The sequence below is a fragment of the Crocodylus porosus genome, unplaced genomic scaffold, assembly GCF_001723895.1.
Source record: "Crocodylus porosus isolate Cpor-Errol unplaced genomic scaffold, CroPor_comp1, whole genome shotgun sequence".
NCBI lineage: Eukaryota > Metazoa > Chordata > Crocodylia > Crocodylidae > Crocodylus > Crocodylus porosus.
The window spans coordinates 256,739,631-256,756,614 of record NW_017728886.1 but is presented as its reverse complement, the minus strand read 5'-3'; the positions used below and the strand labels follow the sequence as shown (position 1 = coordinate 256,756,614).

At 45.1% G+C, this 16,984-nt stretch overlaps 1 protein-coding gene across 1 annotated transcript in view; it reads left to right on the top strand.

Moving 5' to 3' along the window:
- Positions 1 to 16,984, top strand: part of ADCY8 (adenylate cyclase 8) — a 190,180-nt gene that overhangs the window by 79,993 nt on the left and 93,203 nt on the right. The window contains exon 4 of the mRNA XM_019552871.1: positions 4,110 to 4,221. Coding sequence (XP_019408416.1) covers positions 4,110 to 4,221 — 112 coding nt within the window. The remainder of the gene's footprint in view (positions 1 to 4,109; positions 4,222 to 16,984) is intronic.

The window sequence follows — 16,984 nt, the reverse complement described above, 5'->3', positions numbered from 1 at the left end:
CTCCAGGGCCAGAACTGAGGAAATAAGTCTTGTCAATGGCATGGAGCACGTGTAGACTTTCCTTTTGTTCACTCTTGAAATGGAAATGATGGCTAGTCTGTGGCCTTACCAATCAGATTAAAACTGTGGGACCTTAGCAAAAATATAAGGCTGCTGCATGGTTATCCTGATCTCATCCTGATTGCCCTTGTTTACAGTGATCCTATTGCCCAGTGGTCTCCAAACTTTTTTGATTGTGCACCCCTATCAGTAAAAAAATTTTGAGCACGCACCCCCAATATATGTATAAATAGAAATATAAATAGAAGTTCTAGTATTTTGTACCTGCACCCCAATGGATTGCCTTGCGCACCCCCTGGGGTGCGTGTACCCCACTTTGGAGACCACTGATATAACCAACATGACTATTTTCTCTTTTCCTTGTCAGTGTCCAGTGAAAATACATTTATCTTGCTGGGATCCTTTGAACCCAGCTGACTTCCTGCCCCTCAGGCAGGGGGCTGGACTCGATGATCTTCCAAGGTCCTTATCAGACCTAGTGTCTATGACATTTATGAAGCCTATGATCACAATATTTCTAATCAGGGAGTGTAGGGACAGCTTTTGTGGAGTTGCCAGTGATGGCAATCATTAAGTAGTACCACTGGGGGCATCTAAATGAGATGGTTATTGTGGAGTTGCCTAATAAGCTCCGCAGTAAAGCAACACTGTTGACATGTACAAAGCTATTAGACCAGAGTAAAATAAATCCATCGTAGGATAATACTGGCTGCCACAAGTACTATCTTACAGCGGAGTTATTTATTCCACTTCCACGCATGTGTAGGTGTTGACTGAGGCTGGGTGGGGCATGAGGGTGCTACACTGCTGTCTAGCCCCACACTGTAGCAACCTCATATCCCAGCCAACCCATTTGCAACACGTTGAATTGGGGCAGAGCAGCTCCGGGCTGGCAGGCGGCCCACCCCGGACACCATGCCGGCCAGGGCTGCACTGCCCTGGCTGAATGTGCTGCTCTCCCAGGCGCATGTGAAGACACAGCACCTGGGAGCAGTAAATTTTGGCATGATATGTGCCAGAGTTTCTTCATGTGCATCCCTTTCACATGTAGATGCACCTATTAAATAGTACCGATGTGTCCGGCAGTGTTTAGATTTAACTCCAAGAAGTTACAAAACCTACCCTGCTCTTGGATTCACCTTACCTCACCATCTCAGGGTTAGCCCATAAGCCTCCTGTGAGTCCCAACCACCACAGGAAAGGTAATCAATCTACCAGCAGACAGGCAGTGGAAAAATAAGCATTTCCTTATTAAGGTACAAGGCTTAAAAGAGAAAGCCCTGTATCATAACTTGAAAAGAAAGCCCATATATAACTCTGGAAGGGTCAGTTCAATAAACAAGGCGTTCAGCTTCTATAAAGTGCAGATCAATTTTCTGCCATTTCTGTGTCCTTGCTGCAGTCCAGACATACTATTTTATTGATTCTCGCTGGAGGTACCAGGAACCTTTATAAAGGTTTATAAATGCAGTGCTAAAGACAAATTCAGTTTACTGCCTTTTTGCTATCCACTCATAAAGTAGTTATTATTGTAGGAGAATTCAAATGAAGGCTACCTTCCTGGGACTAAAACAACACCCCCTTCCTCTTTGGAACATTAATTGTAAAGGGTTGTAGGTTTAGAGACGAAGTGTGAAAGTATTTCACGTATCTCCCACTTGCAAGTGGTGATTCCTTTAGAATGAATTCTGTGTGCTTTCAAGCAGCAGGCTAATCGAAGTTATTCAAGGCTATTCTAGGCCCTGGTTTACATAGATGCCAAGCATCAACAATCCCTAATTAAGTCAATGAGGAATGCAGGTGCTCATCACCAGAAAAAATAGGCCTATAGTGGGTTTACTCTTTGGAATACTTACCAGAAGTATCAGAACAACAGGGCAGGTAGATATTGCTTTTTTAAAACATTTTTTTTATTTCAATAGCTGTTTCTAGATTCATTTCTACTCATCATTCCTCTGTCACTTCTTAATGTCTTTTTTCGGTGAGGTATAATTGGGAAAACCTATTGGAGAAAATCCAGCTTTAGATAGGTAGCTTCTTAGTAACCGTCATCCAGTTTCTTGGCTAGCTTTTACATCTAAGGAAGTCATGAATTATCCTGAGGTGTACTTGGTAGCTGTGTTGGTCTGAGACAATAGGACATACAAAAAACTAGAACTCTTGGTTCCAAAATGATACCTTTTATTAGACCAACTGGATCTAGTTGGTCTAATAAAAAGGTACCATTTTGTAACCTTTTATTAGAACCAGTTGGTCTAATAAAAGGTATCATTTTGGAACCAAGAGTTCTGGTTTTTTGTACATCTGAATTATCCAGAGGCATTTTGTACTTTATTCCAGTTTCAAAGCTGTTTGGAAGCTACCAGTGCCTCGATCACTATAATAAAATTAATTCTATATACCTATCCACTTTGGTATTTGATTTTGGGTTTTTTATCATGAAAAATCAGAGTTCCCCACTAGCTCCTTCACTCACCAGGACAAAGGTCCAGGCCTCTTGCTCCCCACCCACAGTCCTGCCAGTAACGCTTACTCATTCCCTATCCACAGCCCCCTGGGTTTTGCTGGTACCCCTTACTTCCCCCCCCAAGTCCTGCCAGAGGGGCCCCCCGGCTCCCAGGGCTACAGGGCCAGGGACCTGGGTCCGCAGCCCCCTACTCCCTGCAGCAGTGCCTGAGCCCTGGCTCCCACCCATGCAAGGTGGCATGCTTTTGTGGCAGAGAGGGGAGCAGAGCCTGGCTCCCCCTCCCCCACGGGGGCTCATACCACCACTAGGGAGCTCCACACTGCCAGGCTGAGGCACCCCCTGCCTACCTGGCAGCAGTGAGGGTACAACTCCATGCCTGTGCTCCCACTGCAGCCGAGCGGGCAGGGTGCTCTTTGACAGGGTGGCACAGGGCTTGCAGCAGCAAGGAGCTTCCCCACCCAGGTCCACTCTGCCCTACTGTGCTGGGTCCCACCTGCCAGGCTGCGGAAGCCCCAGGGGAGGGCGGCAGGGTGGAAGTGTGAGCCTGAAGCAGGCAGCCTGCCTCCACCCCGCGCATAAATCTGGGGGGCATGTGCTCCCCTATGTCCCCTCTGGCCGTATGCACAGTAGTGGGGAGCCAGCTCCCCCGGACAAGCCATCTGTGACCCCATTGACTCTGCCTGGGCCCTGCAGCCTCACAACCTAGTCCCAAGCCCCACGCACTGCCCCAGCTGGGCAGCAGCCCCCGTCCCAGCCCTGCCGAACTCCATCCCTCCAGGGGCCTCACTCTCCTCTCCCCTTGCCCGCAAGCTTACCTGCAGGAGCTGTTCTCCAGGCTGCTTAGTGGCCATGTCCATGTGTAAGCATGCACAGGCACATGGTGTCCACTGTCTGACTGCCCTTGTCCGCTCCCCGCAGCCCCATGCAGGCTGGGATTCTGCCAGCCTGCAGAGAGCTCTTTGCAAAAGTGGAAAACCCATGCGTTTCTCTGTTAAAATGAAAAATCCTGTTTTTTCGGTTAAAAGGGAGAATCCAGTTTTTTCCCAGGTTAGCGCAGGGAACAGAAATCGCGGATTCCTGCTCATCGCGTTAGCTTCACCTTGCCTGTCAGTCTTCTCACCAAGAACATGAGAATAAGCATGCTAAACTGTGGGACTTAGCTGATGCTCTCTAAGTGATTTATGATCCCCAGATGAAATGGCCTTTGGAAGAAGAAAACACGTCTTTTTTATGAAATAATCATTTTGAGTACTTTTCATTAGTACCGTATGCTTCCGTTAATGCTAGTTCTGTAACATGCTCCTTTGTAATGTAAATGTTCCATTGAGTCAGGGCTGTAGTAAGGACCAGAAAACTGTAAAATGCTCCCCCTTGTATGTGAAATACTGCATCCTTTCCTTCTCCTGAAATCACACCTCAGCCAGGCATCCAGACATTAGCTGTTTGCCTCTCACTCTTTTACCTAAGCAGAAGCAGAGCCCAAAGTAATCACAACGCGCAGGATTACTGCTTGCATTTATCATGCTGATTACCAGTGGAAATGGGCTGAAATTTTAATAATTATTTCCCCTTCTTTGTTTAGCATTCTTTTTGCAGATGTTAAAGGGTTCACCAACCTCTCCACGACCTTGTCAGCGCAGGAGCTGGTCCGGATGCTGAATGAACTCTTTGCCAGATTTGATCGACTAGCGCATGTGAGTTAAATGTGGTTCTTGTGAGGGGTGTGATGTTCCATTTGCATTTGCGGGAGGCTCAGTTTCTCCTATGAACGCTTAAAGCATAATTTATCTGGATACTTTCCTCTGTGATTTGACATGGCTGCTAAGGATGAAGCTGAAAAGAGATAGGTATTTAGAATTTGGTTCTGTGAGCCAATCAGAAGTTCAGATGTTCACTGGACCCTCTCATGTTTGCAAACTTAAGGTGACAGCAGAGGTCTAACCAGATTTTTACTTCTTCTGTGGACCTTGTTGTAAAATAAAAGGCAAAACACTGAAAATCTCCAAGATTTATTTTGAGTTTGCTTCAAAGTGCTGGCCAAAGTTTAGAAGATTTATTTGAATTATTTAGCTTTGCCCAGCGTTGTAGTCAGTGTGTTGGGTTAAATCCAGATTTCCAGAACCTTTTTCATATTGGATTATAACTAACTTCACACATGGCCCCATGGACGATAATGGCACGGGTGTCATCTGACATGAGACATCGAGCTTCTGGTCTGCCTTTAGTTCAGAAATAGGTGTCCTTGAGGAAGGTGCCAGCCAATGTAAGAGTGGCAAAATTTAGCCCATTATAGACTTTTTGGGGACTATTCTTGCTATGGTGCGCTGGTCTAGTTGCATCACTAATACTGATCTGTCTTAAAACCTTTTTTTAATATGGTCCTTTTATTTCTCTGGGCATTATGCCTGTTCAGGGGACCAGTGTGTATCTGCTGTCACTGGTACAATCCTCAGCATAGCTTCTATGCTCGCACATTAAGGTCAAGAAAAGCGAGCCTCTACTCAGCAACTGCTGAATGTATTTCAGAGCCAACCCTTGCCATTTGGAATGGCAACATGCTTTGTTTTGGTTCATTATCGGTACACGAGCATCTTGGCTAGTGAATTGAGATCATCATACAGTAACTGGTATGCAAATAACAACAAAAAAGATTCACTCTGCCGTTTTGTCCACTTTTGGCTTGTGTTAACAAGCGAGGCAAGTGAAAGGAGTTATATTTGATATGTCTTCACCACTTCTTCCTGGTCATATCACAACCTGATCTCAGTCACCCAACATACACGTGAATTCAGTCTGGGTGGGGAAGTGTCTTAGGCTAGACTAACTGTTCTGTATCATACAAACGCTTCTCAAAAAATAAGTTTTCGTGCTATTATTTAATTTCACATTGGTCAAGTATGCCAGGGACTGTCTCTACATGCATGTATGACATGGACTTCTTTCCTCCCACTTCTGCTTTGTAGAGAAAGGAATTAGGGGTGGAAGGGACTTTGTGGCATCATCTAGTCAAACCCCCTGCTCAAGGCAGTATCCTCCCAGCCAAGTGTCTTTCTGACCTACTCTTGAAAATGTCCAGGGTTGGAGAGTCTACAACTTCTCTAGGTGGTCTATTCCAATGCACGACTGATCACCCTCATAGTCAGAAAGTGTTTCCTAATATCCAACCTACATTTCCTCTACTGCAGCTTGAGGCCATCGCTCCTAGTCCTGTACCCTAAATACCCTATAGGATGGGAAAGGAAGAACTGCCTATGTGAGAGAAAAGTATGCTCACCTCTGAAAATAAGCATCACAATTTATTTCCTGGATCTGTATGCTTCCGTTAATGCTAGGTAGCATTATGTACCGTTAATGGTAGGGTCACATATTTTCCTGGGCCACCTTCTGGGGCAGTCAGTTGGAGACCCCGGGCTAGCCCACAGGACCCTGGGCTAAGCCCACAGGATTCACATTAGCCCTCTTTTGTCAAGAAATCATCCCTAGCACTATGTCTCTGTACCAGCCTAAGTGATCCCATTCTGACCTCAGTGTTTATAACTTTCAGACACCTGTAGACTGTTATATTCTCTGAGAGTCACCTCTTAGCTGTGACTTATGTAACCAGGTCTTTCAATACTAGTTAGCCTTTATAACTCCACCAATCATTTTGACATTGCCTTGGTTTGCCAATATTTTGTAGTAGAAAAGATTGTCACCTCTCTACTCTTTAGAATAAAGCTGTCTTTTCAACCCCAAACTATTAGCACATCTGCACCATGTCTGTTGGATAAGTCGTTTTTATAAAATATGGAGGCATGTGCCTACTACTCATGTTCCCTTTGTAGGTTTCCAAGATGGCTTAAAACACAACACATTTCTTCCAAATATGAGCAGCCAGAGAGGGAATAATCAGGTTAATCAGGTATAATCAGGAAGAGCTACTCCAAAATAACTCTACCTATAGACCAGTCCTAGGTGATTCAAGTCCACACAACTTCCCTTAAGACATATGCCCCTAAATCGCTGAGGCAACAGGGGGGCATGCCCTAAATTTGGGACAAGCACCTCTTTTACCAGAGCATCTTTTTCCTACATGTTGTATGCAAGAGCTGCAGTAAAACAGATAAAAATATGGAAAAATATAAACCAATAAACAGATTCTCTGTTCTAAAACCCATAAGCCAAATTCTCCTGTCAATTCTATCAATGTAGTGTCGTGGACCTCTTTGGCATGCATGAGAAACAGCTGCTATAAAACACAAACTAGTTCAATGCTTTCAGACCATGCCTGCATGGCAAACGTACCCTGGTTAGCAGCAGCCCCTTCAAACGCACTGTACTGCTCTGCACAGGCTGCCTCCTAGACTGGATGCAGAATAACTGTGTAGCACTGCACATGAGCTGATTAGCATGGGGCAGCCGCTCAGCAAGGCAATTTAGCCCTCCTAAACCACTACCGTCCTTAGGAGTCTGGTCTGCCATCGCTGTTAAAAATGTGTGCCCTCTGTTTAACTTGAACGTGCATGGCATTAACTCCCAGCGACCAACTCTTGCTATGCCTTTCTCTACCAAAATAAGCAGCTCTTTAGTACCCAGAACGTTTCCCTCTTTGTGTACTTATACACTGTAATCGATTCACTGCTCAATTCTGTTGCTGACAAAGTAACCAGACTGATCTCTCTCAAGTTTCCTGTTGTGAGGCTTCTTCTTTAGGCTTCAAATCATTTCTGTGCCTCCCCATGCCTCCAACTAGGTTTTCAAACTCTCTTATTAAATTGTAGACACTAGCAGCAGATGCTGTGTTCCAGCATGGATCTCCAGAAGTGAAAGCATTTCCCTATTCGTACTCAGCATTGAGCTGTTTAGATGAGTACACGCACAGAGAACGTTAACCCCTTTTTTTTTTTTACCGCAATGACACAGGGAGCTTAAGTTCAGTTATTAGTCTAGTCCGACACTTCTATCCTTTTTGTCATATCTGCTTAATAAATGCATGGGGCAGAATTCTGCTTCGCTCTGTGCACTCACATGGGAGGTTTTCAGCCGTCACGGTGGTTTTTTTGGCACTTCGGCACAATTTGCAATTCTGTTACCTATGCAGCATGGACGCATAGGATGCCTGTACATGTACATCGGGGCTGCTCTGCCATGCTGTAATTACAGCGTGTTGGAGCAGATTCAATTAATCGATTAATTGAGTCTGCTGGAGGATGGTAATTACCATGCTCCAGCAGACTTCAGCACCACGTGTATCAGTGTCCAATGTTCTTCAAGCTTTAGTTAAAGCACCCCTGCCACCATTTTCAGCATGGGGATGCTAATACACGTGATGCTCAAGGCACTTTAATTAGAGTGACTCTCAGAGGTGCTCTCATTAAAGTGCCCCCCCCCCACACCCCTCCCAGAGCACATGTTTAAATGCCCTTAAGTGTTTAGTGAACACATAAATGGCAACTGAGTGAGCATGCTAGGAGGCTCCTAGTAGGTATGCAGCTCTGCAGATGCATCCACTGGGTATGTACAAGTTACAAAATTCTCCCTGGCAAAACCCCACAGCTGGCAGGTGTTATTCAGAGGATGAGGGCCTTCCTGCATGTTAGCCTGAATAGCTGAGTATACTCCAGTATTCAGAGTATCCTCTGAATAACTGGAGCATGTGGCACTTGCCTAGAAAGCAGAAAGCCCAGGTTCCAAGTCTCACCAAGGGTCACACCCACACAAAATTGAACCTGCAATTTTCCAACTTCCCAACATGATGCTTTGAACTACCAGACCACCGCTGGCCCTGAGCAGCCAAGAGAAGGTGCTGTGTAGAGCCAGGAGGAAAAGTATCAGCTAGAGCAGGGCTGTCCAGCTTCCAGGGCCACACACCCTTCGGTGTGGAGAAAAGTGAAAAAGGATTCTGTCCACTGTGTATTGCATGGTGCCTGGAAGCACACTTCTGCGGTCAAGGCAGGCTGCAACCTGAACCAAAAGCAGTCTAGGTTATGCTTACAGCTTCAGGCAGGCTGCTAAATGACAGTGCTAGTTAGCCCTTCATGGTGCCATGCAGACATTATTACCCTGCACTGCACTGTGACCCTGCGGGTAGCTGTACTGAAACACTTCTTGCTTGAATGGGCTCTGCTGACCACATGACAAATGCCCTATCTGCTTTGTTACTTACCATTTGGCCCATCGTGTGGACCGCTAGTTTTATTAGAAACATTTTGATATTTACTTTCAGATCAATAATAGAAATATAGGATGGCGTTAGACCTAGAACTGATCCCTGCAGACCCTGACCTGGAACAGCCCTGTTTGACTAAGGTTTTGTATCAACTCCTGTTTTTGAGACCTATCAGTTAGCAAGTTTTTAATCCATTGAAACACACTTTATTGATCTTACTGCTATGTAAAAGAGACCCTATTGTCCAGACTCTTTGCAATATACTTTTCAGTCAGATTGCCTCGACAAAATACCCTCAAACTGAAGGAGATCCCTTACAAAAAGTTTCAGACAGCTCACAATTTTTCCTGTGTGGTTCCTTAAATTTTAATCCACACCTTTATGAACTATTACTTATACCCAAGTAAAATCATAATGGTCTCAACTAGCACTTCGATCCACTGTACCCTCTTACAGACTTACAACCATAAATCACCTGGTATTAATGTGCAAGTTGTTCTTGTAATTTTGTAACAAGAGTTCTGGTTAATTTACCCAGCTCGTCCTGTCTCTTGCTTAGCCCATCTCTTCTCCATGAAATTCAGAAGCAGCACCTTCTGTGTAACCTTTTTTGGAAGGCTTAAGTCTCAATTATACTAAGACATTTGGGCTGCATAGATGCATATAACTGTTATTATTAACAAATTCCGTATTATCCATATCGTTAGTACAGGCTGGTCCGAATAAACAGTAGAATTCAGTCTACTACTGCTTAAAAGAAAGACATTTAATAGGATTTAATTCATAGCTACTGCTCCCTTCTACTCTCTCTCCAGTGTTTCTGAGAGATTTATGGTTATTAAAGGCACAAGTGACAAATGGAAAGAAAGCAAAACAAATTGGCATAGAACAGAGCCGAAGAAATGAGCTCTTCATATATCAAGCCACTGAAAGACAAGCAGAAACTTCATTTATATTTCTGTTTTCCTCAGGCAGAAATTCTGAGGAGGGGAAAAAAGGTTGATCGCATTTTGTAAAGATCCATGCAGCTAAGTTCAGGCTTTGATGAAGTAATAGTTATTTTTCCCATTTATTTTTCCTTCCCCATCACTGCAAAACTGGATGTTATCTGGTTCAGCTGATTAAATTGTTTGCCATATGTCTGAGCACATCTAGTCTGTGAATAGATGTTGTTCTGGATGCAATAACTGGAAACAAGGACCAGATCCTATGCTATTCTAAACAGGTATTGTTTGGTAAACTTCAGTTGAGCTACACACGTATCTACCAACTGATGGTTTTCTTCGGAGTCCTTGGGCATGTCTGCATGTGATATTAGCATGGAGCAATAAACTCCCGTCCATATTGCTCCAGAGTTTATTGCTCCCGGTTGTGCCATTTGAATGTGCATCTAGAGACCACAGCACATTGAGACAGGTCAGACCAGGCCTGGCTGGCTGGGAGACCAAGGGGTCAGCCTGCCAGTCCAGGGTTTCTCCAACCTGGCTCAATGTGCTGCAGCAGGGTTGGTGGGGGCATGAGGGTGCAGCAGTGCGGGGCTAGTTGGCAGGCAGGCCCTGTACTGAAGCACCCTCATGCCCCAGCAGCATGTACTTGTGTTGCTCTGGAGTAAATAACCCTGCCGCAGGATGGTACTTGTATTTACAAGTACTATCCTGTGACAAAGTTAGTTAGTTTACTCCATCCTAATAGCACCACACATGTAGACAGTAACATTTTACTGCAGAGCTAATTAGGCAGCTCCACAGTAAATATCTCATGTAGTAGTGTCGTTGAGAACAAAAGGTCATGTTCAGTCACAGAACTCAACTGGGGATGTGCCTACATAGTATATTCCGATCTTCGGGTTGAGTTTGGACCTATCCGTAATAAGTAGAAGGTTTTATGGCCATTGATGAGAAAAAAAAGTCATGTTCTGAATGGTCATGGGATGTACCGGTGTTAAGTAAGAACAAGTCCCCTTTTGGGAGAAGAGTAAGTTTTGTTGCCTACTGGTACCTCAGCTCCATTTGAGATCACATCAGATCTCATATGCTACATAGGGCTATACTTGCTTCGTACTTGGATGTCTTCAAGTCCCAAGTGCTAAGTGTGATGATATTAATTGTGTAGTTAGTGGCTTTCTTCACTACTGATTATTAAATATCCCACAATACTTTTTGCATAAGATGGGGTCTTATCTCTGGATCCCTGGCTGAATTCTATCTCAGGTAATCAACCTTGCAATCAACCTTGCAAAATTCCTCCTCCTTAATATAGTATTCTTCACTTTCTCACCTGGCCTAATTTGTGTATAATGTTATAGTGCTCTATTAATCAGCCGCAATCCATGGGCTGACTACATTTTCTACTCAGTGAAATTATCAGTGTGTATGCAGTTTGTAGCCTGCTTGCAATCTCTGCATAAAAGGGTCTATTTAAACATAATATCAAGGAAAAATTCTACTTGATACAGTCATGTGTTGGGTTAACATTGCGTTGCATTGAAAGGGAAGGTTAGCTGGAACGTTAATGTATATGAGTGACACCTAACAATTTCAATCAGCCGGGTATAGCTGTGTGATGACAGTCTATGGAAAAGTCTGTTACTATATTTTGTCTTCAAAGCCATACTTGTTACAAACCATTCTGGGGTGTTTTCTTCTGTCTCGTCCATGGTGGCAGCTAAAGCTAAGCAGCTCAAAGTGCCTATCTCATGCTAAGCCCAGCTGGACTCCACAAACTAGGCATTCCCCAGTCCATGTCCCTTGTAGGCAGAGTCTGTATGTATGCTGGGAGCCTGCTCAACACACCAGCAGATTCAGGATGCTGAGAAAACATGAGCACTTTCATTCAGGAACATGGCTGGAGGAGATGGTAAATCTGGTTCTTTTGTGTCTGAGTCAATCACAGTTTAATATAAAATATAGAAAGAGTTCTTGGACAAGGACTCAAACTAAGGTTTCCCTTCTGCCAAGCAAATGCCTTCATCAGCAAGCAAAAGAGTCACCCTACCTTTAGCTGTCTCTCTGGACCGGTGCAAACGTGCTACCGGTTAAATGGAAGAGCATGAAAATGCTCTTAACCCTAGCAATCGAATGCTGGGTGATTAGGGCATACTCCTGAATAGTGAAAGCATTGGATTTGAATCCTTCAGGCTGAAAAAGGAATTGAACCAAGAACTCACATCTCTTGAGGAAGTGCTTTAGTAATTGAGCTATTGTATAAGAGTGGATGAAGTGAATGACCCTCACCTCCTCCTGTGGACATCCACTCTTCTTAGAAGAGTGACCTCTGCTCCCTTAGGAAAGGCACTATTTAGACGCCTAAGTTCAGGAGGTATTTTTAAGTGACTGATCCTGATCTTACATATGTGCATCCCTACAGCCCAGCATAAGGCACCGCAGGCCTTAAACAGGGCAGAGCTTTTAAGATATGCCCCATTCTTCAGCATCTCCTATTGGTATTTTTGCAGTGACCATGCCAGCTGTTGTCAGTTCCATTCTGACACCCGAAATCATCCCATATATTGTAGAGGGACCCTGGTGTCCTATCTCAGGCTCTGGACTGTACTCCCTATGAGGTTATATAAGGTAGGCATTGCCACAAAAAGGGATAGATCCAAACATATCATACAGACACCTAAACAAGACAGGAGAAATTTAGGCACCTAAGTCATAAAAAGTGATAGACCCCAATCTAGCAGCTACAGAACTGTTTAAGCACCTGGCTTCTTTAGGCCAATCCATTTTGGCCTGAAAAGGTCTCTAAACTTGGACTACTTCATAGGTTTAGAACAGATCCAGATCAGCTATGTAGGAGACTAACTCCAACCTATGCTGCATTGTGGTTCTGACCATTGCCGGAGGGCCTACCTTCTCGATTCTGTAGCAGGATGGGGCAGGTCTCCTTCTTCCAGAATTGTGGCAAGCAGCAGCAGGAGGCAGAGACAACACACAGGCATGCATACGCACATAGCACTCCACACATAATTCCCTTGGGCTAGGGAAATGCCCAAGGTGGAATCTAAGTTACGCAGTTTTCTGTATAAGCAGCATAGTTTAGACCGGTAATGAGCTGAACACACTGTCGCCTTTTGGTGGGGTGGGGTTGGAAATTTTAGACCATCTATGTGTGCTGAACTAGTCTATGTGCACTGAACCTCTGTTCTGTTATGGCTATAGGCCAGTTTTGGGTGCTGAACTTCTGTTATGGGTATAGACCAGTTTCCAATCACTTTTACTGGTAGAAGTGTAATGTCTGTACCTTCCTTCCGTCTGCTGCTGGCCTTCAAGTGGCCACTGGGGATGCCCCCAGAACAGCTTTACCAACAATCTTATGGGTCTGGAGTATGTCAGCCAGAAGAAGATATGAGGAATGGGTACGCGGTAAGGGTTTAAACAATCCCTTAGGAGCAGAATTTAGACTGCCAGGTTCTAACATGACTTCTACAAATGAGACATCAGTTCCTAAATCACCTAGATTTTTTTTATGTTATCTAGAAGCATCAAACCTGTTCAAATTCAATGTCCCTAGCTCTGTGGGGACGTCTGCACTAGCTCCACCACGGTCCTGAGGTTGCTACCAAAAATAAGATCCACCTACCCGCCCATGCTCTTCACACTCCAAACCCAGAACTGGGGCAGTGAGAACGGTCCGGGGCACTCCTCAACTACTGCTCTTGAGATCTCAGTGTCACAAGTGCCAAAGAAAAGTGTCAATCTCACAAGTGCCAAAGAAAAGTGTACCAGAATGCCCTCACTCCTGCATTTTCAAATCAGCAGGGCTTACTTTCTGACTGCAACCTTGAGAGCGGTGTGGAGTCAGCAGAGAAATATTCTATATGGCCCAGGCTAGGCAAGAACTTGACAACCTCTGGTCTTGCAAACACCTAATTCCTCATCTGCAGCGTTGCAAGTTCTAGCACGAAATGGAGGAGAGCTTGAATCCTGAGTTTTTGGTTGGCAGTCCGTGGGTTTCTCTGAAAAATGGGTGAAATGATTAGTTGGCTACAGCTGGAACGCTGATAAGCTGGGCGCCTCTTCCAAAATGCGATCTGTCAATTTTTTTTCCCTTTAGAATTTCTGCCTGAGGAAACACAAAATATTAATGGAGTTTCTTTGGTATCTTTCAACAATTTGATATTTGAGCAACTCATTTCTTCAGCTCTATTTTAGGCCAATTTACTTTACTTCCTCTCCAGCCAGGACTGGTGGTTTTAATAAGTTTAAGCATAAATCATTCACAGGCAACTCTGTCATAAATAATCAGCTCATGTATTCTCAGTAGGACTGTCAATTTCCCCTTGCCCTGGGTTAAGGTGTTCAGATTAGGTTTTGTGTGTGTGTCTATATATATATATAAACACACACACACACCCCCCTTATCAAATGCCACTGATTTCAGGCAGAATTATTAATCCATTAATTAATCTAAGATATTAATCTAAGGATTGATACTGCTCAGCTTACTCAGGCAAAACTGCTTGCAGCTTCAGCTGAAGTCTTGCATAAATCAGAAGGGCAGAATCAGGCCCCTATGTCTGTCATTTGTATGAAATTAGAGGCTGTGACTTAAAGAAAAGGAAATGTTCCAATATTTGTGAGACAGTTTGACACTAATGGAAGCCAACAGCAAACGATGCTAATTACAGGGTGGTGATTGATACTAATGTGTATTTTTGTACGGTATAGTCTGTCATTCAGATGCAAAATGAGAATTTCTGGGATCCCGTGAGGAAAGCGGAGAACAAATACAACAGCAGGAATAGAGTGGAATGAATGAGATACCGTCATAAAAGCCAGATAGCTACTCCTGGTTGAAAGCTCTGCTCTGACCATTTCGTCTTTCCTCATTAAAAGCAAATTGCTCATTTTGCTTTTTGTCCATAACTGCTTCTGCATGAGATAAGACTTTGCTTTGCATGGGTTTGCAGCCCTTTAATCACCTGTGGCAATCAGACAATCTAGAGCAGTAAGCTTGTGAGGAGTGGCTGGGTTGACTGTCGTTGTTCTTATTTTCTACTGTTTAGAGATTGTTAAGCAGGGGCTGGGCCAGCTGTGGTAGCTGAACTGGCTGGGTGTATAAATAAAGGCATGATAGACTTGTATGCATGATCCATGGAGTCACACCTATTAGCATGCCACATGTAAATGGCAGGAGGCCTGACTGTAGGACTGAGCATCAGATCCCATCACGCCTTATTGCCTGTGCTGGAGGATCAAGATCCCGGGCTCCCCCTGCCCAGCTGATCTGGGCTCCCAGATGTAGAGGTGCACCATGTACCCCTAAGGCTGAGAACCCACAGCTGACATGAGTTCCCAGCCATGGGGTGCACCTGGCCAGATGTTTAATTAGTGGCATCATAAGAACCAGTCACATATTTTTTGTAGAATAAATTTGTGACTTTTTCCTTGTTTCATGCTGCCATTAATTGCTTTAACATGTTACTGGGTTACAACATAAAATGGGATTAAGGTGGTGCCCTGGTTGTCCATGGCTTGTTACTCTACTGGTGATGGGCATAGCCATAAAGCATAGACGAAGCTAAATATACTGCTGCCCTCTGTCTGGTTTGCACTGGTCCAGTGATACAAAACAGCCATAAGCCCATTTGGGAAGTCGAGGGAAGCCATAAATCTGGCCTGTTCTCCTTCCCTAGACAGCTTCCAATCCAAATTTTACATGTAGTATAATGATTAGAAGGGATAAACAAGAAAATGGGAGGAAGGAATGGGCCAGCACAATCCTACTGATACTCCACACCCACACATGCAAGTCACGCATGCAAATAAATGCTAACCCAAGTAACAGGTAATAGGAAAAGAATTTGCAGTCCCCATTCAGACCATACCTAACACAATCCAGTCTGTGGATGATTTCTTGTTCTGCAATTTCATGTTGACGTTACATTTTAAAGTTCCATTGTTTCACAACAGCCACTTTAAAGTCAGCAATACAATGTCCAAGAAGCTTAAAGTCCTCTGCTATAGGCTTGTGCGTCTTCTGGACTTGACATCAGATTGGAGTCCATCCCTTCTTTCACATATGTAGTAGACACACATGTCCGTATGGTGACGTTACTACCCCATGATTTAGTACGTCCTTTTGGAAGTACTAAATCATGGCGTAGTTACAGCACCATACACATGGTGCACAGTTCTTTTTAGCAGCTACTTTGCCCTAGCAGTGAGCTATACTGAGGGAGTGTGTCACTATGGTGAAGTAGCTACTGCATCCTGGTTCTTGCCCACAGACACTACATCGCTGTAGCACATTGCAGATGTGCCCATAGGGATTGCCATATATGTCTAATGTAGACAATAGGGCTAGGTACAGACATTCAAAAAACCTGAGCCTGAATTGTTTCCATCTTTGCAGATTAGTCTAACCTGCATAGGATGAACCAATTTGCAAGTGAAGCAACTTTACTTTTGACTCTGGAAACGCAGGCATATGCCTGCAATGGCTCAAGCCAGAAGCCGGGGGGTGCTGGAGTGAGCCCTTGGCTGGAAGGAAATTAGGCTGAGAGAAGGGACATGGCCAGGTCCAGGCAGCCTTAGCGTGATTGAGGAGAGGTTTAAACCCCCACCCTGGCTTGCAAGGAACCCAGCCAAGGTGTGCCCAGAGGGGGGGGAGCAGCCCCTGCCAGAGGTCCCCAGCCCTCCCCCACTCACTGCTGGCAATAGGAGTGGAGGTGGGGCCAGACCCCAGTAGCTTGAGGGGAAGGCTGGTTTAATCCCCCCATCGGTGATGCCATGCACCTGGGGCCATGGTGGACAGACACCAGAAGCCTAAGGGGAAGAGGCGGGTTTAATCCCCACATTGCAGGCAGCAGCAGTAGGGGTACCAACATGGTGCCCTGGGCCAAGTCCCTCTGAGGAGTGGCCTGCCAGCCACAGGGAGGGGGTGGAGAGGGGGGATGTGACCTGGCTGCAAGGGAAAGGGGGAAGCTGGGGCTAGTTATGGAGCCCAGCTCAATGTTGCCTCCCACTGTGGCAGCATGGCCCGGACTGAGGCATCTCCAGGGGGCAGGAGTCAGCACCTGTTATCTCCCTCTTCCAGCTGTGCGCAGGGGCCACGGTTTGCAGGTGGGCTGCAGCTGCAGCATGGCTTCCCACTCCCTCCCCCTCCCTGCAATGTTGACGGAACAAACCACTGTGGCAGGCAGAGGTGAAGCACCTGTCACCCAGAACCTACTCATGGTAGTGCTGAGCACTTCATAGTTTCATAGTTGGTCAGGTCAGAAGGGACCTGAGCAGATCATCAAGTCCGACCCCCTGCCATGGCAGGAAAGAGTACTGGGGTCAAACGACCCCAGCAAGGAGTTC